Source organism: Meleagris gallopavo, chromosome 1, assembly GCF_905368555.1.
Source record: "Meleagris gallopavo chromosome 1, MGAL_WU_HG_1.1, whole genome shotgun sequence".
Taxonomy (NCBI): domain Eukaryota; kingdom Metazoa; phylum Chordata; class Aves; order Galliformes; family Phasianidae; genus Meleagris; species Meleagris gallopavo.
The window spans coordinates 54,415,162-54,437,169 of NC_139404.1; the positions used below are offsets into that span (position 1 = coordinate 54,415,162).

Genomic DNA, 22,008 nt, shown 5'->3' on the forward strand with positions numbered 1-22,008 from the left:
CTACTACGGTATTTATTTATTTTCTCCCTTGCATCCCGCCTTCCTCCCTCCTCCCTCTGCTCTATGGACGCAGCCGGGCCAGCACAGGGATGGGGCGCAGCACCCGATTTTGGGGCTCCATCCCTTGGGGGACACACAGAGGGTGACACAGCATCCATCACCTTTTGGGTTGGGATTGCACAGAAGGGCAAGAAAGCAATGGTGATACCGCTCCATCTTTGCATATTTATATAAAGACATACACGGTACATCTATCAGATACAAACATGCCATAGGTAGTTCAGCTCTGCCACAGGATCCTTCAACATTCATCCTTACATTCACTGTTGTCAGTGGCAAAACAGAAATACGTGCAGCAGGCAGCCGAGCGTTTCAATTAAAAAAAGTTTTATTACGAAACTAGTTTGTATAAAACAGGGTTATACAGGGCCTGGTGAGCTTGTCATAGAGCAATACGAAAAAGGCAGTGCCAGCAGGGCCGGTTGTTTCCTTATTTGTAGTATTATCACTTGTTTAATTTTGTTTTTTTCCCCCCAAAAGGCAGCATACAAAAACAGACGGCCGCACTTCTGCGTTTGGACAATAGCTGCATAAACGTCGTTCCCTCGGAACATGGTTTAATAACGTTATTAATACATTAACAAAGTTTCTATAAAGTAAGACACGTCGGTGCTAAAGTACAGCTGGAGGGAGTCCAAGGCCTCAACAAAAGCACAGACTGAGATGGCAGCAGGAAAGTAACGCCGACCGCACGTCTACACACCGAGAGGTAAAAGCATCGTGTATTAAAAAACGTATCAAGATATACACATTTTAAACCATTTGTACAAAACCTCTATAAATCTCTCTCTCTCTCTCTTATGTACAAAAATAGCTTAATATATCCCCAAACTGGTCAGGGAGGATACAAATAGATTTTCTTATAATAAAAAAATTCACCAAAATAATTACAAAAAAAAATTGGAAGCATTTTATGATAAAAAAAAAAAAAAGGTCGGAGGGAGGGAGACTCTGGAACGGGTCGGGAAGGGGAGGGGGTTCTTTGAGTACAGCATAGCTTCATCTCGACATCTCCACAAACACCGGGAAACGTGGTCCAGAGAGCGCGGAGCGGCCGCACGGAGGAGACAGGTAGCAGGGAAAGGGCTCCTCGGGGCCACCGCGGGGCACAGAACGGGGTTCGGGACTCCGGACTGAGGATGGCCGCCCCGCCCGCCCCGCGGGGACGCAGCCGCCCGTGGAGAGCCGTGCCCGCACCGCCCTCCGACGGCGGGGGAGAGGAAAACGCAACAGTTGGTGGTGGGCCGGCGGCGGGGTGCTCCGCGATCGTGGCTGCGGGAGAGGCGCTTATCTCCCCTTTCGCGAGCGTCCTGAAACGACAAGAGAGAGGAGGTCAGAGCCGCGCCGGGGAGAGAACCGACGGGGAAAGAGAGCCGTCGGGGAGCGCCGGAACCCCTTCCCCGGCCGTCCTCGCGCACCCACCTACCGGGGCCGGCTCAGAACCAGCTGGTGAAGTCGAGCAGCTCCTGCTCCTCGGGGCTGAGCGGGTCGTAGGAACCCTCGTCGGAGGAGTAGGAGGAGACGGGGGAACCCGCCATGGAGTTCATGTCGTGGGAGTAACCGGGCGAGATGGTGGGAGACAGCACGCCGGCCTGGAAGGCGGCGCTGACGGCGTCGTGTTCGTCGAGCAGCTGCTGCAGGGCTCGAATGTACTCGACGGCGGAGCGCAGCGTCTCTACTTTGCTCATCTTCTTGTTGGCCGCGCCGTTGGGGACGTGCTCGCGAAGCGTGGCGAAGCCCAAGTTCACCAGCTTGACGCGGTTGCGCTCCCGCTCGTTGCGCCGCGCTACGGCGGCGGGCTGCTGCTGCGGGAGACTGTAGCCGAAACCGCTGAAGTTGAGCCGCCTCTTGCAACGCATCAGCTCCGGCGAGGCCGAGCGCTGCCGCTTGGCGGCCCGCGCCGCGGAGGGCTTCCCGCCGGGAGACGGCCGCCCGCCCGCCGGGCTCAGCTGCGGGAGCGGCGGCGGCGGCGCCCCCGGGGGCGGCCCCGGCGGAGCGGCGGCGGCGGCCACGGCTGCGGCGAAGAAGCAGGCGGGCTGCAGGAAGGGCGGCTGCCCGCTGGCCATCCCGGCGGGGCTACCGCTGGCCATGGGCGCGGGGGCGTCGTGCGAGGCGGGGGCGCTCCCCGTTGCCCCCCGCCGGAGGTGGAGAGAGAGAGAGAGGAGGGTGGGGGAGAGAGAGGAGCGGCGGCTCCCGCTCGTCACGCGCGGAAGACGGAGAAGGGAGAGCGGCCGCGGAAGGCGGCGAGCGGGCGGGCGGCCGGGAGCGGGGCGGCTCGGGCCCCCCCCTCCCTTCGCCCTCCGAGCGGCGGCGGCGGCGGGGAGGCTCGTGGCGCTCGCGTGTGCGCGGGCTGCTTTGCAAAGCCCCTTTTGCAAAACGGCGGCCGGGGATTGTGTCTCTTATAAGGGGTGGACGGGGCTCGCCCCCCCCCTCTCCCCTCTCCGGCACACACACGCCCGCGCTGCCCCCCGCCCTCCCCCCCGCACACACGCACGCTCTGCACCTTGCGCCTTCCACGCTCCCCGGCTCCGCGGCCGCGGGGCGCCGCCGCCCTTCAGCACTTTGGGGGGGAGGAAGGTGCGGTGGGGATAGGCAGAGGAACACGACACGTACCCCCCCAACTTCCACACCCCCCCCTATAGACCCCCAAGCCCCCCCCAACCCCCCCGTCCCGCCGCCCCCGCCGCACGCGCGCTGCCCGCCGCGCGGCCCCGCCTCCCCCCGCCCCCCCGGGGTCCGCTCCCCCCGCCCCCGCCCCTCCCGGGTTTGTTGTTGCAAGTGCGTGCGCTCGGCGCGTGCCGCGCTCCCGGCCCTGAGCAAACACCCGCGCCGGGGCGCCGGGCCGGGCGGCGGCGGCGGCGGCGGCGGAGGAGGAGGAGGAGGAGGAGGAAAAGGGGGGAGCGGCCCGACGGGGCGGGTCGTGGCGCGCGTGGGCAGCGCGGGGATGGGGGACGTGGGGTGCATGGGGGGCGCGGTGCTGAGGTGGGGGTGGCTGTGACTTACGGCTCGCGTAGTCCTCGGGATGCTCGGTCCCAGTTGTCACTCACGATGTTGGGGTCCTTCGGGCACCGAGTGCCACAGGATGGCCGCAGCACGCAGAGAGTGAGTGTGTTTCGTGGGGCACCATAAAGGCTCGGGATGTTCACCGGGGCTAAACAAGTGGATGTGTGCAGTAAATGCACCCATGACTGCCAAGTCGCGTTTTGCGTTATTTCCCTGGCTACTCCATCCTCCCTACACGTTGCTGCCTCCCCAAGCAGGTGATGGCATCGTGAGAGCACGGGCATACTGGGTGACATAGCCAGGGGAACACAGCTATATGGCCATAACCATTGAGACATGGCCAGGTTCAGCACTTCTTCTCCTGCCCTCCTGCCTTGCACAAATCCATGTATCCATGCAAGACTGTCACAAAGTTTTGAACCTTGCTCCCCACCTTTTTGTGTACTTCTCCACTCTGAAAACTCAGAAATGAGTCCTACCTATTGCTCTAAACAGCAGGGCTGTTGGCAGGTAGCATTAGCATGGGTGAGATTAACTCCCTAGGAAGTCCCCAGCAAATGGCTGTTGTGTCCACTGCTCACAGCAGCCTGAAGGTATGGTAGGAGGTGACCTGCACAGCGCAGTCTGCTGAGGTGTCTGGAAATGAGGGCAAGAAGCAGCTCTGCAGGCTCTGCAGACCTCACCCACAACAGCCTAGAGCTGCAGAGAGCACCCTTCTCTGCCACTGCAGCCCTGATCCTTGCTGGGCACTTGGGTGTCAGCAACAATGCAAAATGGTAGGACTGTACTGTGCACCCACTGGGTGGTCTCTGAGCAAATTATCGTGGCACTTCTTGATGCAGTTGTATGATGGAAATGATGAAGTGTGTCTGTGAGGTCTAAACTCTGGCAAATCTTTTATTTTAGGTTCCTCTTCACTGATCACTGAGTTTTGTTCTGATTTTTAGCTTACTGTCAAACATAGAAAATTAATTGATGTTCTCTTACAGGACCACCACATGCAGACAGGATATAGCACTTGTTTTTAGTCTCTGCATATTGAGCTTGCATTCCATTCAACACTTTCTGGATGATTTGCCCAGAGAAGCTGTGGGTGCCCCATCTCTGGAGGTACTCACGGCCAGGTTAGACGGGGCCCCGGGCAGCCTGAGTTGCTGGGTGGCTGCCCTGCTCACAGCAGGGGGTTGGAAATGGGTGGGCTTTAAGATCGCTTCCAGCCCAACCATTTTATTATACTGTGATTCGCTCAGGGACATCCCCTGTCTGACATCACTGCGCTGGAAGCAGCATCAGGAGCTCCAGATGCAGTACATCATCACTCCACGATATGACATCATAGGAGTGGGAGAATGGGAATGCATCAGTGCTGCCATTCACTTCCCAGTACTCTGGGATGGGGCAACAGAGATCAGGAATTAATTACCAAAGGAATTGCAACCCTGTAAGCTCTAAATGTGCTTAGAGTAATTTTTCTGATTTTGCTGCAGGAACTGGCATGGAAACACCACAGCATGGAGGTTCCTGTTCTTTTCTCCAGGAGGAAAAATGGGATAAGAGTTCCTGAGTCCAAAGTTCTTCAGTATCAGGAAGCTCTGAATGAGAGCCTTTAGAGAGGCAAAAGTTGCCGGTCCCTGAGGTCACCACATGTAACCGTGCATCAACCCTTTGCCTGTCTTTGCCCAGCACTTCCAGCTCCCTGTGCCCAGGCAGTGATGGAAGCAGAGCTCTTCCCTCCCTGTGCCATCCACACTGCAGTGGAACAAGCCCACCCTTCACATTATCCCAGTAATGCCAATCTCAGCATCTCCTCACACTGCTTGCTCCACAGAGCAAAAGATCCAAGGCTGTCAGATATGCAGATAACAAATATTGCTGCAAGGCCCCTGCCTCCACCCACTTGTGTGCATGGTCCTGCACCTGCACTTCTAAATTCCTAATTCTAACATAATGATAAATAGCCCTCATCCTTTTCATTGGGCTTTTTTTTTCTTTTTTCTTTTTTTTTCTTTTTCTTTGTTTTTCTTCCTTCCTTCCTTCCTTCCTTCCTTCCTTCCTTCCTTCCTTCCTTCCTTCCTTCCTTCCTTCCTTCCTTCCTTCCTTCCTTCCTTCCAGCCTGCCTCCCTGTCTCCCTCCCTACTTTCTATCCTTCTTTCTGTCTTTCTTTCCCCCATGATTATTTTTTTAAAACTGGGTACTCATTATTTTATTGCAGCTTTTTCTGTGCCCGAATTACAGTCACATTCATGAGCTCTTTTGAAGTCCTTTATTATTATTATTATTATTTAAACTTTGGTATGCTTCCCCCTCACCCCCCCTTTTTAAAGGCCATTTATGTTACGATTAAACGTCGCCTTGGAAAAGCAGAACGAAAGTCGTTAATCTATACAGACCTTCAAAGAATCGATACATTGGGGACTTCTGTAGGATTTGTTACACTCCATTTTGTTACAGTAGGCAGCTCCTCTGGATTTGGGCACATGTGTTTCTCTCCCTCCTCTCGCCCCCCCCCCCCTTCCAGCTCCCCCCCAAGAGTGAAAATAAAGTAAAAGGTCTTTCATGGTAAACAAAACCAGCTTATTCTCCACATAGAACACATGAATAGCTGGAAAAAAACTTACAATAAATGGTGCATTTTTTTCTCTGCTGGGTATAGCATTCAAGATCAGTCCAGTATTCAAGAAGCAGTCCATTTTTTGCTCAGCAAGAGAGTTTAGAAAAGAAGCGTGGGGTCTATTCAAGGATCTTTTCCCCCTTCACAATTGCTGGGCTTTATGAAACCTATCTTCCATGCCTTGTCAGAGTATTTCTGGGGACCAATTAGTGCTTTGTTGCAAGGCTTCTTTGCTGAATCTTTGAGCAGCAAGAAAAAGCTCTCTTGAGTCTCCCCTTATTTTGACTATTTCAGTCATTACTCAGTGTAATAATTAATATGACAACTGGACGCTGAAGTTTGTATAGAAACACCTCGGCTGCAGGAGGGAGCGTGCAGTGGGTGGTAACAAGCTACGGATCAGCCCGAGGAGCCACACACACAAGGGGGAAAAAAGAGGGGGAGAGAGAATAATGAATGAAAAGAAAGAGGGAAAGAATAAAGATAAATAAATAGTTGGCGCAACCCAAAGAAGTATAATACAGCCTTGGAAGGAAAAAAAAAAAAGGCAATTAGGAGGCGGGGGGAGGAGAGGTGGACGAACCCCATGGAGGTGAACTTATTTTGAAACAGTTTCTGTGCGAACAAAATTTTTGAAGCTTTTCTACTTTCAGAGGGAAGGAAAGCAATTTTTGGTGGTGAGTGTTCCTTTGGAGAAGTGATAAGCAAGGAGCATCTGCCTTCACTTCTGCACACTGGATGGACTTACATGTCCCTTCTTGAGCATCCCTTTAAAGAAAGGATTCTGAACATTAAACCGTGTTGGTGAATAATTGCTGCCCGTCCAACAAGAAAGTTGGGAGTGTTGTGCCCTCTCCATGAGGAATGAAGCCCGTGCCCCAGATGAGGAATTAAACCCGACATTTGACCACGGACAGCGCCGAATTCCTCTCGAAAGGCGTCTTGGGATGAACACTCATCGCTTCGAAGACATTTCTTAGGCTGCCAATTAGGGCATAATAAATAATTAGAGGTTTTAAGCATATTAGATACAGCTCATGCTAATGAGCTGCATCAGGTCTTGTGCTAACCTGAAGTGACAGTTTGCATATAGGGCTGAGGAAAAAAAAAAGGGAGGGGGGGAGGGGAGAGAAGAAAAGAAAAGAAAAGAAAAGAAAAGAAAAGAAAAGAAAAGAAAAGAAAAGAAAAGAAAGAAGAAAAGAAAAGAAAAGAAAAGAAAAGAAAAGAAAAGAAAAGAAAGAAAGAAAGAAAAGAAAAGAAAAGAAAAGAGAAAGGAAAAAGAAGAAAGAAAAGAAAAGAAAAGAAAAGAAGAAAAAGAAAAGAAGAGAAAGAAAAGAAGAAGAAGAAAGGAAGAAAAGAAGAAAGAAAGAAGAAAGAGAAAAAAGAGAAGAAGGAAGGAAGGAAGGAAGGAAGGAAGGAAGGAAGGAAGGAAAGGAAGGAAGGAAGGAAGGGGAAAAGGAAAAAGCAGCAGTGGCCACAGCCTCCCCAGTTCCACCCTGTCCCCGTCCCCGGTTCCCCCCAGCCGCTCCCGTGGGTCCCGCCGGGCGCTGCCGCCCCGTCCTCGCAACCCCTCGCCCGCCGGTGCCCCATTGTGCGGCCACGCGTCCCGCGTCCATCACGGCCGAGGATAAATCAGCCGCGCTGCCCCCGCCTGCCCACTTTTTGGATAGCAAAATTGGGGATGGAGGAAAGAAAGGAAAGGGGGGGGTCGGAGGATGGCTGTTTTCCGGAGCCTCCCCTCCGAGGTGGTAGGAGGGTGTTCGGGCCGTAACTGCTGCCGTCTGAGAGGCGGCACCCTCCTCGGGGATACGGGGCTACTGCAGCTTCCTGACGCCCGTCTTCGGCGGCCGCTGCCATGGAGACACAGTGCCACCTCCCGGCCACCCATGAAAGGGGACCGGGATGCCGTCCGAAGCACTTAGCAGTGGGCTACAGGGGTGGGAGGAGAGCCTGGCTCTGCCAGGAGAGAGAAATGTGGCCGGAGGTTTGGTGAGCATTGGGTGGGAGGAAATCGGGTTGGTGTCTAAAGCACCATGAGAACCTTGCGAAATACATGCACAACATCTATAAACCATAGAATCATGGAATTATTAAGACTGGAAAAGACCTCCCAGATCAAGTCCAACTGTCTGCCCATCCCCACCATGCCCACTGACCACGTCCCTCAGTGCCACATCCACACGGTTCTGGAACACCTCCAGGGATGGTGACTCCATCACCTCCCTGTGCATCCTATGCCACTGCAGCACCGCTCTTTCAGAGAGGAAATGTTTCCTAATATCCAACCTGAACCTCCCCTGTTGCAACTTAAATCCATTCCCTCACATCCTATCACTGTTACCTGGGAGAAGAGGCCAACCCTCACCTCCCCACAACCTCTTTCAGATAGTTGTAGAGAGCAATAAGGTCTCCCCTGAGCCTCCTCTTCTCCAGAATGAACAACCCCAGTTCCCTCAGCCGCTCCCCATCACACTCATGCTCCAGACCCCTCACATCTCTTTTGCCCTTCTCTGCATACAACCCAGAGCCTCAGTGTTTTCTTATAGTGAGGGGCCCTCACTAAAGGAGACCCCCTGCCTTAGTCGCATATATCCACATTGAATCTTCCTTTGGGATTTGTTCAGGAGCTTCTAGGAATGCTTCTCTCTGCTTGATGCTCCTTCAGATTGAGCAGGGCACCCGAACCAGGGATTCAGGTATCCACCCACAGGAAGGGACATCCCTGCCCAAACACGGAAAACACATGGCTCAGGGAAGTCACTGCACTCAAATACTGACTAAAGGCAGAGAGGGGAGAGAGCACTTTGAAAAGTAGCCAAAGTCCATGGTGCTTTGAACTTGCTTTGTGCTGGCCAGTGAAAGGAGCCAACTTTCTCTGCAAAGAGCTCTTTCAGCTAAGCAGCATGGCCATAAATAGACTGTGTGTGTAGTGTGTTTGTGCCAGGAGCAGGGGTATTTTGAAGGGATACATGGGGTGTTTAGGTGGAGGCAGTAAAATGGCAAATCGTGGCTAGCAGTGTCACTGTGGGGCAAAGGACCTGTGTTTGGTACCCTGAACCAGGGGTTCAGAGGCAGCTCAAGTAATTTGGATTCTGAAATGTCCAAGGTAACCAGGAACTGATGCAATCTTGTGTTCATACTGCAATGACATTGGCTTGATCTGTGGAGCAAATATCAGACTGCATGCACACACAAACATGCACCTTTGGTCCAAAACAAGAGAATTTGGGAATTCCTTCTGGCAAGAAGCTTTGCTTCCTGCAGTCCCAGTGCTTTGTGCTACCAGGCAACTTGTGGAGGTTCTCACTGATTAAACAGAGAACTGATGGCAATGCACTGGTGAGGTTATTATGATTAGTAATAACAAATTAGAAACTTGCAATATAAACAGAAAAAAAGAGAGAATGGTAGGAGTCAAAAACAGCAAATTGCAAAGATTTGGCATGCACAGTACTTTGCACACTTAGTGTTTCACTTTGCCTTGCAATTACTGTCAAGTTAGAGTGATCAGAAGGTCTAAAACACAAGAAAAGAGGAAGGATGGGAGAAAGGAAGAAAAATAAATGGACAAAAAATCCACAGAGAAAAAAAAAAACAGGGATGAACAAAGGTTTGTGAAAAGAGAAAGAAATAAAGAGAGAAAAAGGAAGGCAAAAAGAAATGACAGAAGATGTGGTTTATGACTGTGGATGGCACAGACATTTTGGCCAGCTCTAAGACACACATCTAAGTTTTTAGAAATCTAGTTGAAAAATATACCACATAGCGAGTCATGGCCTGTGGGAAAAGCAAGGAGTAAAGGAGATGAATTGATGGAAACTGTCCTACCCTACATGTGGAATATTATAATCAATGCTATTGCCATCCTAATCTCACCGCCTTAAGGTGACCTCCAATGTCTCTGTCATGAACAAGGCCATGCCAGGTGTTGCACAAACATAAGACACAGAATGCTGCCTCCTGTAGTGAACCATTGACTGAACAATTCAAAAACATAAGGTTTGATGCTGCTGGCAATTAGGAAGGCTAACCTCCCTTTCTACTACTGGACCATCTCTCCTTGTCCCAGTCTGCTAACTCAGTGTCAACAGTGCTTAGCATTTTGTGTATCACATCTGGCTGTCTACTTGGACCTGTCAGCCTATACCACAGGCTTCTAGTCACTTTCTACCTACCACTTTCTACACATGCGTATTGCCAAAGAGTGAACAAACAAGGACACTCTCAAAAAAATGGATATATTCACACCCAAAGCAATGAGTTACTGCAGATCCACATCATACAGCAGATAACATAGATTGGGTATAAGGAAAAAGCGTTCCTTATAAGGATAAGGGTGGCAAAGCACTGGAATATGTTGCCCAGAGAGGTGGTGGATGCCCCATCCCTGGAGACACTCAAAGTCAGGCTGGAAGGGCTCTGAGCACCCTGATCTAGCTGTGGGTGTCCCTGTTCATTGCAGAGGGATTGAACTAGATGGCCTTTTAGGGTCCTTTCCAACTCAAACAATTATTTGATTTTATGATTTCAGTGGGCTGGTTTCTGAGTCTTTGGTCATGGTGCTGAACATGGGCTTGGACTAGGATACCTGCAAGTGGATCCCTACTGTGATGCTGATCAGATTTGATAGTTACTGGATTTCTTATTTACAAATAATTCACATCACATCTTTGCAAAAATTCACCATTCTTAATTCATTCTAGACAGTAGGGATTCCCTCATGTCTAAAGCAATCGTGAAGAGCTGATTCTTCTGTACTATGGAACAGAGTAATGGAGCTCTCTTCTATGTTCATCACAAAAATGTAGCAAGATTACCTGCCTTGACATAGCTTGTCTTAGTGTGGACTCCATCTTTCCAAATAGCAAAATAGACCTTGATCAGTTGTTTGGATTTGTTCATTTATTCCACCTGTCATCTTGTATCAATCTGTAATTTTCAATTATTATCTCAAAGGGAAGAACCTGGAACACAGGAAGCTCCATAACAAACACACGGAAGAACTTCTTTCCTGTGAGGGTGCGAGAACATTGGAACAAGCTGCCCAGAGAGGTAGACTCCTGTGCAGATATTGAAGACCCATTTGGACATCTACCTGCTTTAGGGCACATGCTTTATCAGAGAGTTGAGCTCATTGATCTCCAGAGGTCCCTTCCAATCCCTACAATTTTATGATTCTGTGATTCCCTTCAGTGACTCTTTCCAAACCAAGTCTGGGCTGATTTATATCAACTCTGTGCTAAAATTCCTTCTTACTTGCAGTTCTCCATGGCTGACATTTCATGCAAGGACACATACACCTTTTGTAATTCTTTTGCATCCTCCATTTTTTTTCCTTTATCTTCTTCACTTTTCCATGTCCAGACACATATTCCAGTGTAATATTTACATGGCTGACTCCTGTCCCATGCTTCTTTTATGTTTGGCCTCTGTTATCTCATTGCCTGGTGTAACGAGCTGTGCCTCCTGCTCTCTGACCTCTTGGATGCCCTGCTAAAAGACAAACACCCCAGCTGCTGTGCCATGCCCCATGTCTGGAATGCAATGAGAGACTCCTGGAGAACATCTGATCTCTGATCATGTGGAGTGATCCCTGATGGGCAGCCCACCTGATGCTGAACACTCACAGCCACAGGAAGGCTGAGGCAGAGAAAGAGCACAGATGTGCAGGAATGAAAGTGGTGGCTGAATCAGGAGGAGGAGGGCTGCTAATTCAATGCATGTTGCTCATCTCCAGCGGGCACAGATAAAAACAATATGCTGGAGTGCTCTTATGGGGACCCAGGGGGGCTGGCTAGTCCATATGCCAGGACAGGGTGGGTGGGTGGGGGGTGTGGAGTGAGAACGCCCCTTTGGCACAGAATCCAGGGGAGGGAGTTGGAGAAGAGAATGGGTTTGCCTTGCTTGCTCCACTTTAAATACCTTTGCACAGAGTTCTGGCCATCGTGGTAAAGTCAGAAGGCTTTATCTGCAGTCTCTCTGTGTGAGCATTGTCTCCTCTTCACCATGGATGCACAGCACTGCAAGATGAATGGAGACTCCTTCCAGGTGAGCAGTGGGGCCTCTCTCTAACCCTGTAACCCCGACCCTAACTGCAACTCTAATCCTAACTGTAACCCTAACCCTAACTGTAACCCTAAGCCCACATGCTTGCAAATCTTGTTTCCAAGATGCCCATGGTGGGTGAAAATAAGATGCATGTCTCATACTTTGCAGTCCTTGCTTGCCACCATTACCCCTCTTGGAAGCTGGCGGTGGTGTGCTCACAGACATGCAGTGGGAATGAAAATGAAAACATTACAAAAGGGGAAAGGAAGGAGAGATGACAGAGAACGGACAGAGATCCTTGCATATATGGCAAATGGAAGAAGCAGCAGAAAAGACTGGCAGCTAATTAGAGGTCTCTTAAGCCCAAGTAATGAAAGCAAGCTGTTAAAATAAAGCAACTGAAGTTATGTGCTCCTGTGGCAGAGTGCACTCTGACAACCCTTTTGTAATCTTTGCTAACTTTGAACCCTTTGTTTTGGAAAATTCAGGAAAATACTGAAATTCATGACTTTTGGTTACAAGGACTGCAGTTACTGCAGGAGCAAGTGATGTTGAGGACAGCATAGTTAATTATTAGGACAAAATTTTGTCCTGCACAATGCCTCTGATGGCAGAGAAAAACTTCAACAGATGTGCAAAAAGGCTTCATTTTCCAAAAGTGTTCTTAGGGACAGAGCAGCCCAAGAAGCTTGGTTTTCTACTGCTTTGTGTTCTGAGGTTGAATTTCCCCCCCAGATTTGCTAGCGTTTCACCATGTTACTTCTCTAGGTTGTTTAATTGCTTGGCCACGGTGAGATCTGTGGGAGCTGCGCATCTAAATGCCATGAGAAAATGGACACTAAGTAGCTTGGAAACTAGTTCCATTTTCAGAAGTGACTGAGGAATCTTATTTTCTTTGAAATATTCTTTTCCATTTTTTTCCCTCTACTATTTAGTACATCTACTGACTCTGGAACTTAAGATAGAGAGGTGAAAGTTTACTCTCTCTGAAACTGCAGGCAAAACTTACTTTAACTTCAGCAGTTGTGGAGGTCCTCTGAAGGGCTTTACTTCATCAGCTCAGAAATGGATTAGAAGGCTGGCAGGTCTGTGTTATTGTCCTCCAGTACAGCCATGTGTATTAGAAAGGCAATGTCAATGCCTGTGGCAAGTAGTTAATGAAAAACTTAGATTTGCATTGCACTCAGGCAAACTGTCCTTGCATCTACAACTCACTGATGTAAGAGATAGTGCTAGGTCCAGAAATGAACGCACCTATTTGTCAACTTGTTCTTATTTTACTTCCTTGGAAAAGAGACTTAGAGCTGATATTTTTTTTCCACACAACATTTATAGATCATATATGAATATCATACAGGCAGTATTTCAGTGACAATGAAACAATTTTTTCAACTCTCAATCATCATCACAGAAGTAAAAGAGTAGAATTGGCCCAAAACTGCAATTAGTCTCTGTAGGAGGATGAAAGACAAGAAATTAGAATGAGAACTGAGAATGGATAAACTGTAATTAACAGTAAAATATATGTATATGTAGTACAAAAAGTTCAGCAATAGATTTGGGTGTCTGTATTTATATGTTGGTTCTAGTGTATGTTGCCTGAACATATAGATAGATAGATAGATAAAATCTGGGTACCAGTCAGGAAATCGATCATTTTAATCTTCCTTCAGCTTGCATTGAAAGCCTCTACCTCTGTGGACAGACTCAAACATGCACTAATTTTTGAACTAAGACCTCCCAGTGAACTACATTCAGATGCAGATGTGCAAGAAGTTAATAAGTGTCATCATGTTTGAAGAATTACTGCTCAGTCCCTTCTGCAATGTACCTTATTCTTAAACACTAACATAAACTAATTTACAAGAGTGGGAAAATGAGTGAAAACAGCCTTAAAGTGTCTATATGAGAATATATCTGCCTTGGAAAGAAGTCTTCTGAGGCATTGAAGGCAATCTTATGGTGTAAAAAAATCTATTAATATCAAAATTACTCTGGAAATGAAACCAGGTATAGAAATCTGTTGTTGCTCTTTGGCAGTGAATACTTACATTAGAAGCAGCTTAAAAGACAGCCCAAAGAATCAGCAATTATGTATTTTACAGAAGAAGATAATTCATTATAATGCTGCCTTAGGACATGTAGTCCCACCAAGAGCTTTATGGCTTTCAAGCAGCTGGATTTCATTATTAATGTCTACTACAAATACTGCCTTTGATATTTTTAAGGACAATATAGGGAACTGAAACCCTTTATACTCTGATTTATATGTTAAATTTAGCAATAATGAGGACAGATTCTGACTGAAAATGTAGATCCTAATACAGAAAAATTGGAAGGATAGATACCTTGAGTTGGGTTTTGACCTAGGACTCGTTACATCACACCTCTGTGTGTTACAAATGTCTGGTGCGATCTTTGAAATGCCATCCTGACATCATGCGTCCAAGGCCAGCAGAAGTTAAAAAACACAAATAAGGTCTTGCTGTGAGTTCCAAAAGTTTGTGGTGGTTGTACTTCAAATTACACTGATATTAGAAAAGTTAAGCAACTCGCTGTTGCTCTGTTTTATCCCGAGCATTAATGAAACGGAAGCTGGGAGGTGTTTCACTGTAGCTGAAACCAGAGTAATATTTCCAGTGTCCTCTGATCTTGATACTCTTGAGAAGTAGTAAATCAGGGCAGAAATGAAGTGAGGCTGTTTTCATTTTTTACTACCTTCCTCACACATGGGACTTAATTTGAGAGAATATATTGTGTGTCTCTACCATCATAAACAAGGGCAGCCCCAAAGCATTTCTCTTTCCCCTGGAAGCAACAGTTGTTTAAATCCTATTTAAAAGATATTTATGTTCTCCTTATGTTGCTAATGCAGTGCAAAAGAGCGGTGGAAAAAGCAAAACCAACTCCTGGGGTGAATTTAATGATTTTCTTTCTTGTTTCTTTCAGGAATCCATGTACATTGAAGAGTCCTCAAACAAAAATGGTGTGATTTCTTTGATTTTCTCTTTGAAAGAAGAAGTTGGGGCACTGGCTAAAGTTCTGCGCACATTTGAGGTAAATATTTTTCTTCAAGAGACCCAACCTATTGCGGCAGCATTTGCTCTGCATGTTCTCAATTCTATTTGATTGCCACTGTGGCATTCTTTTTTTTCTGGAGATGAAAACACTTGAAGTCCTGGAACAGGAGTGGCCTTTTTAAGCTAAAATCTTGATTTCAGGATTTTCATTTAAAACCTTTAACTGGCATGAGGGTGAAAAAAAATGCATTTTTTTCTACGTTCAGGGAGGAAGTATTCCATTGCAACAGCTGAAGTAAGAGGCAGAAGTGAATTGGGCAATAAGCTGAGATTGACATTTGAGTAGGTACATGTATAGTGAAGAAAGGCAAATATAGCCTGAGTATAAGCCATGTGGAATGAAGCATTTCTATGTGGAGGAGTAACTATCCTCTAAGCTCCTGTTCACCTCAGTAATCTGATATAAGTGAACCCACCATCTCTCCCTATTGGTATTTCCACAGAGAGAGTAGGAGGGTATCTCCAAAAAAGTATCAGAAAGGCAGTGTTTTGCAGTTCACTCCCAAGGAACAAAGGATCTTGTACTGCCTTATTTCGAAAGCTTTAGGGGAAAAAAGAGCCATTTACCTTCCAGGACGTTGTGTGCCTGTTTATTCTTAAAGAAAAATTTCCCAGATGTCATGGATGCTGTTTAATAAGCATGAAATCCTTGCAATTCAGAATGGTTATGTTGCAACACATGTAGCTATGTACTCTGTGCTCCCAAGCAAATATTCTGTGCTCGCAAGCAAATACTCTGTTACATTGGTTTTGCAACTTAAAGAAAAACAAACAACACATTATCATGTGTTTATTGTGTCTGAAGACAGTTCTTTCTGTAGAACACTGTAAGTTGTGGCAAACATACTTTCCATTCATAAGCTGAATTGACAAAGAAATGAAATATTTGTGTTCTACTACTACAAATGAAAAAAAAAATTAATTATAGACCATATTTGACTCATTAGGATGAATTGGAATTCATACTAATAACAGCAGACCTTGCCTAAAACTGTGAATTGACTACTGCAATTCAGTCCTGTAAAATGTCTGTACGTTAGCAGCATGTATGGCTTCTAATGAACTAAGGAGGTCTGATGATATTCTATTACTAAATGCATTACCACCTTCTAAGCAAATTATTATTATTTTTAAAGCAAAACTCTGTTATGGGAAGGAGATATGTAGCTGTCTCAAGGATGTAACATTTCTAGCCCCAAAGCAGGTACGTAAATGATGCCAGCTAAATCATGGCTTTCAGTCATGACTGATGGCAGCCAAAAAGACAGAAATTCAGGTAAAGATGCCAGCACTTTTGAGTGGGTGGATTGATGATTGGACTAGATGATCTTAGTGATCTTTTTCAAGCTTACTGATTCTGTGATTCTGTAATTCTTTGATTAGTATTCCAGTGAGGTCAATTCTTTCTCTGAAAATTTACAGCCTCCCCCCCAGCACCAAGATTTACAAAAGACCTGGCATAGGTGCTCTTATGCAAGCTTTGCACTCTGTTGTCAACTCGGTAGAGAAAGTGATGGATCTCTCTTTGTGTAAGAGTGAAGGGCCTTTATGTCTGAGGCAACTTCTATTCCATTCCTGCTTGATAAAAACAGCTGTTGGATTCAAGTTAGTGGTAGGAGTAGGTCCAGAACCACTGTTGGTGGGCTCTTCTGTAGACTGAGACCCCCCACCTTGTCCCAAGAGATGGTTGTGGCCTAAGGAAATGTGTCAAGTTGGTCTGAGAGGAGTGGTACAGAGAGGAGATGTGGGTGCGGCTCTTCTGTCTGTTGCTGCCTTGTGTAGCCATATGAAGTGGGAAAAAAAGAAAACAAAAACCCCACAATATGGGATCAGACTGTTCCCTAGAGCAGCAGCACTGCTGCAGCTGACAGCCTTTGCTGTGGTTTCATCTGACAGGTAGCTGATCACCACACAGTCATTCACTCACTTCCCCCCACTTCCCAGTGGGATGGGGGAGAGATTAGGGAAAAAAAAACAAAGTAGAACTCGTGGGCTGAAATAAAACTATTTACTAAAGTAGAGAAAAGGAAAAGGATAATAGTTATGACTCTCTCTATATATGTAAATATATGACTGTATATAACCAGTGATGCACAATCAATTTCTCACCACCCACTGACTGATGTCTAGCTAGCCTCCCAGCAAGTGGAAGAATGCCAGATTAACTCCCATCCCCTTCAAAACTGCTTCCACATGATGTCATATGGTATGGAATATCCCTTTTGCCAGTTTCAGTCAGGTGTCCTAATTCTGTTCCCTCCCAGCTCCTTGGGCCCTTTGCTGTGAATAGCCTTGGCTCTGTGCAACACTGCTTAGCAACAACTGTAAACATCGGTGTGTTATCAGCATTGTTTTTTTTCTAGGACCAAAGCGTAGCATCATACCAGACACTCTGAAGAAAGCAATTCCGCTAGCTAAAATTAAGACACCCTTGCAGAGAGATGAACCTCTGCAGGCAACTTGCATCGAGGTTGGCCACACATGGTGAATTCAGAACCTCCTGGTCATTACCAAGGCTGTATCTGCCCAAGCTGTCAGGGCTTCTCTAGGAATGCAGGTGGACATCAGCACTCTGCCCTTTCCTCCTGCCAGCTGGCTCTTGTGTGTCTGGCTCTAGTTTTGAGGATTTTGCCTCTTCTCTAGCCAACCTATAAATCTACACTGAGCCTGGAAGGGAGGCAATGGCGGATTAAAAATCTGTAAGTATGAGAGTACTGAAAAGAAATCTTCTCTCGAGAGGGAGGCTCAGAAGCAAGGTTCTGATTGAGAAGTGAGAACATTAGAAGACACTTGAAGAAATGAGAGACCTAGCAGTGCCACCAGCAGCCAGGCTGCTTTTCTGTGAAGTAGAACTCCATGTGGACAAGGGCAGGTTCTTTCTCCTTGGTTTAAGAACTGGAACAAAAATTTCTGTTATGTTGCAAGGACTACTACGTCATTCTTGCATCCCTGCCTAGGATGCAGAAGCATGTGCCCACATCCAAGCTCACATCCTGCATGCACTCCACTTTCACACTGGGCTGATGCTTGACCAGGTATTAGCTTCCATTCCAAGCTGGCCTTCAGTGGAGCAGGAGCCTGAGGGGAGCTGCTCTGTTCTCAGCCTGGCCCTGCTCCTGGGTAACAGAAGGCCTAGAAACAATGTCACATCAAGCACCATGGTTGCTCCCTAGTCTAGATGGGGAGCAAAACTCCAAAAGAAGCACCCAATGAAAAGTTCTCAGATCCAAACACAGCTCAGATGAACCAGGTAAGCCTTCGCCGTGGGCAGGGTGGTCTGAAAGTAGGGACACCTCCTGTGCAGGCAGGTGAAGGCACAAGGCCAGTCACTACAGAATGCTTGTGTCACAGAATTACATCCTGTAACTGTGACACCAAATTTAAGGAATTTGAGTGTGTTTTGCAAAATTGTCAGTTAGTGTTCATCCTACTCAAACATCCTTCAAAATTGCTCATGCAACTGACAGAGTGCCACTCGCTCTCACATCTACTTTTGGCTCAGAGACCAAAGCTCTTTTTTCTGGTAAGGTCTTAGTTGCACAGATGATGGCTGTGGTAACAACTGTTGCTTTACATGTGTAGCTTAAGTTTTTTTCTAAGGAATCTCCTCTACATGCATCAGCTCCTTATGTCTACTGACTTTATGTTCAAAACCTTCTTTATTATATCCACTTTTCTTCATATTTGCTTGTTTCATATTCTCTCTAATGTATTTCAGTGTTAGGTCAATGCACAACCTCAAACAACAACAACAACAATAAAAAACACTGATGCAATAGCACCTCAATCATGCCCAGCAATAATCAAATCATTAATCCACTTTCTTTTCATGCTACCTTCTCTGTGTGTATATTGGCATGTGGCAAAGATATGCTTTTTGGTTAAATAATCAAACTCAATTATTTTCACTTGAAAAGCTTCTTTATACATAGTCTTTATCCATCTCACTGTGGATGCAGCTTCCCTGTGGGCTCTGCTTGGAAAATCTTCTGTCTTCATTGTAGGCTTGGGAGTAGTGTACAGACAGCATAAGCCCATCATCAGAAACACTACACTGAATTTTAATAGGACCTTCAGTATACTATGTCACTACTGAATAAACTGATTGTCTGGCTTATGATGTTAGAAAAGACAATAGCTGGGAAGCCAAAACTGGTATAAACATCTCAGTCTAAAATAGAACATCTCATATAAGCAAAATATCATGCTTAAAATTGGAAGACAGAGTAGTCATTAAATGCCTATTGAAATTGAGATCACTTTTTAAAACAACAATAAGATGCCTTTTGAAAGAGAAAAAAAAAGAAAAAAAGGAAAAAAAAAAAAGCTGATATTACCAAACTTGAATATATCAATTAAAAATATCAGAGCTAACCTTTTCATTATATTAATAAAGGAATTTGTATGAATTTATACATACATTTATTCCTCTGAGGTTCTCTGATGGAATTACAAGTAATAGTAAACATTTCAGCAGTAAAATGTGTCCAACATTGTGTTGCAAAATATGACATATTTTTTCAACCCGCCCTTAGGTGGTATCTTTCCATCTCTTCACTGACACGACCATCTCAAAACCGGAGCAAGAGTTCAGTACAGGGTCCAGTTTTCAGCTGTGTTACTCCCAGTGAGTAGGACTCTAGCTCATAACCCCATTGATTTGCACCAAGCTCTCAGTGTAAATTACTACTCATTGGAGGAATGGCTGGGAGTGACAGGCTGCACTAAACAAGACCCTGAGCTTTCAGAGCCAGCAAAGATGACTCTGCTTTTTTTCTTTTTTGTAGCTTACTTTATTCATCAGGAAGTCCAAAGTGACTGTTGTCTCTTCATCCGTTGAGTAGGCATTGGCTCCATGGTGTTATTTCTAAGCCAGGAGAGGTAGGCATTCACTTTGGCCAGGGCATGTATTGCAGATGCCTGCACTGATAGGTGAACACACAGGCCTGCCTCTCCACTGCAGCACATATTTGGACATCTACAACATGTTCTCCATGTGTGAATTCGGTGTTCTTGTTCTCAAGATTGTTCCACCTCTTTCTAGGGCCTGCGGAGCAGGGCTTCTTGATCAAGTGAATTAATAGGACATTTTATATAGGAGAATGCTCTTTTTCTAATTATGTGTGGTGCCATATGCTCTCATGTCTGCTTTTTTATTTTTATTTTTTATTTTTATTTTTATTTTGTGGCTATATTACATTGAACACTTCATGCTAAACTTCCATGCTGGAAAAGTGCTGAGTGATGTAAATGGACAGGTGCTGATGGAGTCCCCTCTGGATCCCTTTGTATCCCAAAGCCTGTTCCTGTAGTGAAGACCATGGCAGATGTGAGGGAGAAAATGCAAAAGCTCTGTCTTTAGCTGAGAATCTAATCCCTGGACAATAAAGTTGAGCACAAGTTCCTCAGTCTTCATTTTAGGAAGCTTGGTTGGAAGCATCTTTGCAACTTCCTAACTTCCTTGATCTATGAAAATTAGGCAGTGAATTTCTACTAGTTCTATTAGTGAGCACCCTCATCTGGCTGTCCTTCTCTGAAGGGGAGTTGGACTTGCTGACCTTTAAATGTTCCTTCCAACTCAAACAATTCTATGAGTCTACCATTCTTCTGAAAGACCTTTCAGGAAGCCCTGGACTAGCATGTGATAAGGACTAAAAGAACTCATCACTTTTGTTGTTGCTGTTTTTGTATAAGGAATACAAGTAAATCCTTATCCTGGAAGATTTCATTCAAGTTCTCACTGAATGTTCATTAATAGTGCTGTAGAGTTGTTGCTGGTCTTCATCTAGTAACAAAGTAGGATCTCCTGATGAAGCCAAACTTATTTAAGTCAATACTCATGTACACAAGATGGAGATGGATTTCACAATGCTACTTTTCCATGTTCAGGAGCACTTAGGAATACAGAAACTGAAGGAGATACAAATGCTACAAGAAACATTAGTTCGTGGCATTTCCAGAAAGTACCCATCTCCACTCAAAGCTTCTCAGACTAGCTATGAGAACACAATTTTTACAACATTCAGTCCACTAAACTAGTTGAGGAAGGGACCAACTTCTGTTGCCAGTGACCTCTGCAAGATTGCTGATGTAGAGTAACATCAAACTGGCTGGATCCCAATGGTGTGGGGCTGTTGCAGCATGGAAGACACTCTGTTAAGATGGCACAGGTGGCATAATCTGGGAAAGAGGACAGAATTGCTCCATGGCATCTGAAAGGAAGCTAAGGAGGATTTCCAGCTGTGTGGAAAGATAGGCAGGGAGACAGGCAAACTCTACTGCCTTTGTGGTGAATTGACATCCATATTGATAAACCCTATCATTCAAAAATTATGACTTCAACAAAATAGGCTTTGTTTCAACTTGGTTTTTGAGCTCTCAGAACATCTCTTGAAATTTCTTTCTCTAATGGGAAGTGATAGAGATGCAGTGAATTTGAATACTCAATGAAAGTTAAGATATGTTACCCCCAGGAATGGGTAACAGCAAGAAATTTTGAGAGACTTCTGAAGATAACTTCAGAGAGTCTGACAACACCATACTCTTGTGATCTTGCTTAAATATTACAACTAAATGCTTCCCTTAGTCCTCAAGGCAGAATCTATTCACACTTGCACTGCTTTGAATCAAATGCAAAGTGAGCTGCTACCCCTTCTCTACCAGCACAGAAGTACTCCAGCAGGCACGTGGCTGTATCATGGATCATGATGAGGAATTCAACCTTTATGCTGGCCATAAACTTGAGGAGAGGTAGGGGAACATCAACATGCTGCAAGTTCTTCACAAGTGTAGTGGTCATAATGGGTGAAATTCAGCAAAAGAATGCCAAATTTCAAGCTTTGTGTTCAAGCGATTTCTACCAGCTCTAAAACAGTAAGGGCAGGAGAGACAAGTATTAACAGTTTGGGTGTAAATCCAACACCAAACATGAGACAGACCAGATCTTCTAAAATTCAGAGTTGGTTTCCAACAACAAAAATTAACTCAGAAATCTTGAAACTTCATTAAAAAAATAGATGTTTTGCCCTATCCTTGGAGGCACTAAGGTCAGGTTGGATGGGGCCCTGGGCAGCCTGATTTGGTATGTGTCAGCCCTGCCCATGGCAAAGTTTGGAGCTGGGTGGGCTTTGTGGTTGGACTTTGAGGTCTCTTCCAACCTTAGCCACTCTTTCATTCTGTGATCTCGAATTTGTATTAGTTGTCTCT

The 22,008-nt window shown here is 46.0% G+C and overlaps 2 protein-coding genes and 2 long non-coding RNA genes across 7 annotated transcripts in view; 2 read left to right on the top strand and 2 right to left on the bottom strand.

Annotated features, from left to right (window-relative positions):
- Positions 1–370: 370 nt before the first annotated feature.
- Positions 371–2,688, bottom strand: ASCL1 (achaete-scute family bHLH transcription factor 1). 2 transcript variants are annotated; one of them, XM_085228119.1, is made up of 2 exons: positions 1,483–2,688; positions 371–1,370 (listed from the first exon to the last, which is right to left on the bottom strand). In XM_085228119.1, the coding sequence occupies exon 1, from the start codon at positions 2,148–2,150 to the stop codon at positions 1,497–1,499; it is 654 nt and encodes a 217-aa protein (XP_085084245.1). In that variant the 5' UTR covers positions 2,151–2,688; the 3' UTR covers positions 371–1,370; positions 1,483–1,496. The 2 variants fall into 2 exon arrangements, with proteins under 2 accessions (XP_085084245.1, XP_085084235.1); XM_085228109.1 differs by having other exon boundaries at positions 1,487–2,686.
- Positions 2,689–2,794: 106 nt separating this feature from the next.
- LOC146545333 (uncharacterized) lies at positions 2,795–4,617 on the top strand. Its single transcript, XR_014884363.1, has 2 exons — positions 2,795–4,187; positions 4,551–4,617. It is a non-coding gene; the product is annotated as an uncharacterized LOC146545333 (long non-coding RNA).
- A 971-nt stretch (positions 4,618–5,588) lies between these two features.
- Positions 5,589–12,996, bottom strand: LOC109367893 (uncharacterized). Of its 3 annotated transcripts, none has more exons than XR_014884365.1 (3): positions 12,732–12,994; positions 11,597–11,694; positions 5,589–6,655 (listed from the first exon to the last, which is right to left on the bottom strand). It is a non-coding gene; the product is annotated as an uncharacterized LOC109367893 (long non-coding RNA). The 3 variants fall into 3 exon arrangements; XR_002115452.2 differs by lacking the exon at positions 5,589–6,655 and adding an exon at positions 10,549–11,167 and having other exon boundaries at positions 12,732–12,996; XR_002115454.2 differs by lacking the exon at positions 5,589–6,655 and adding an exon at positions 10,549–11,164 and having other exon boundaries at positions 12,732–12,995.
- The window catches only part of PAH (phenylalanine hydroxylase), a 36,519-nt gene continuing 26,097 nt past the window's right edge, over positions 11,587–22,008 (top strand). The window contains exons 1-2 of the mRNA XM_031552917.2: positions 11,587–11,722; positions 14,672–14,779. Of these exons, the coding sequence (XP_031408777.2) occupies positions 11,681–11,722; positions 14,672–14,779 (150 nt within the window). The 5' untranslated portion in view covers positions 11,587–11,680. The remainder of the gene's footprint in view (positions 11,723–14,671; positions 14,780–22,008) is intronic.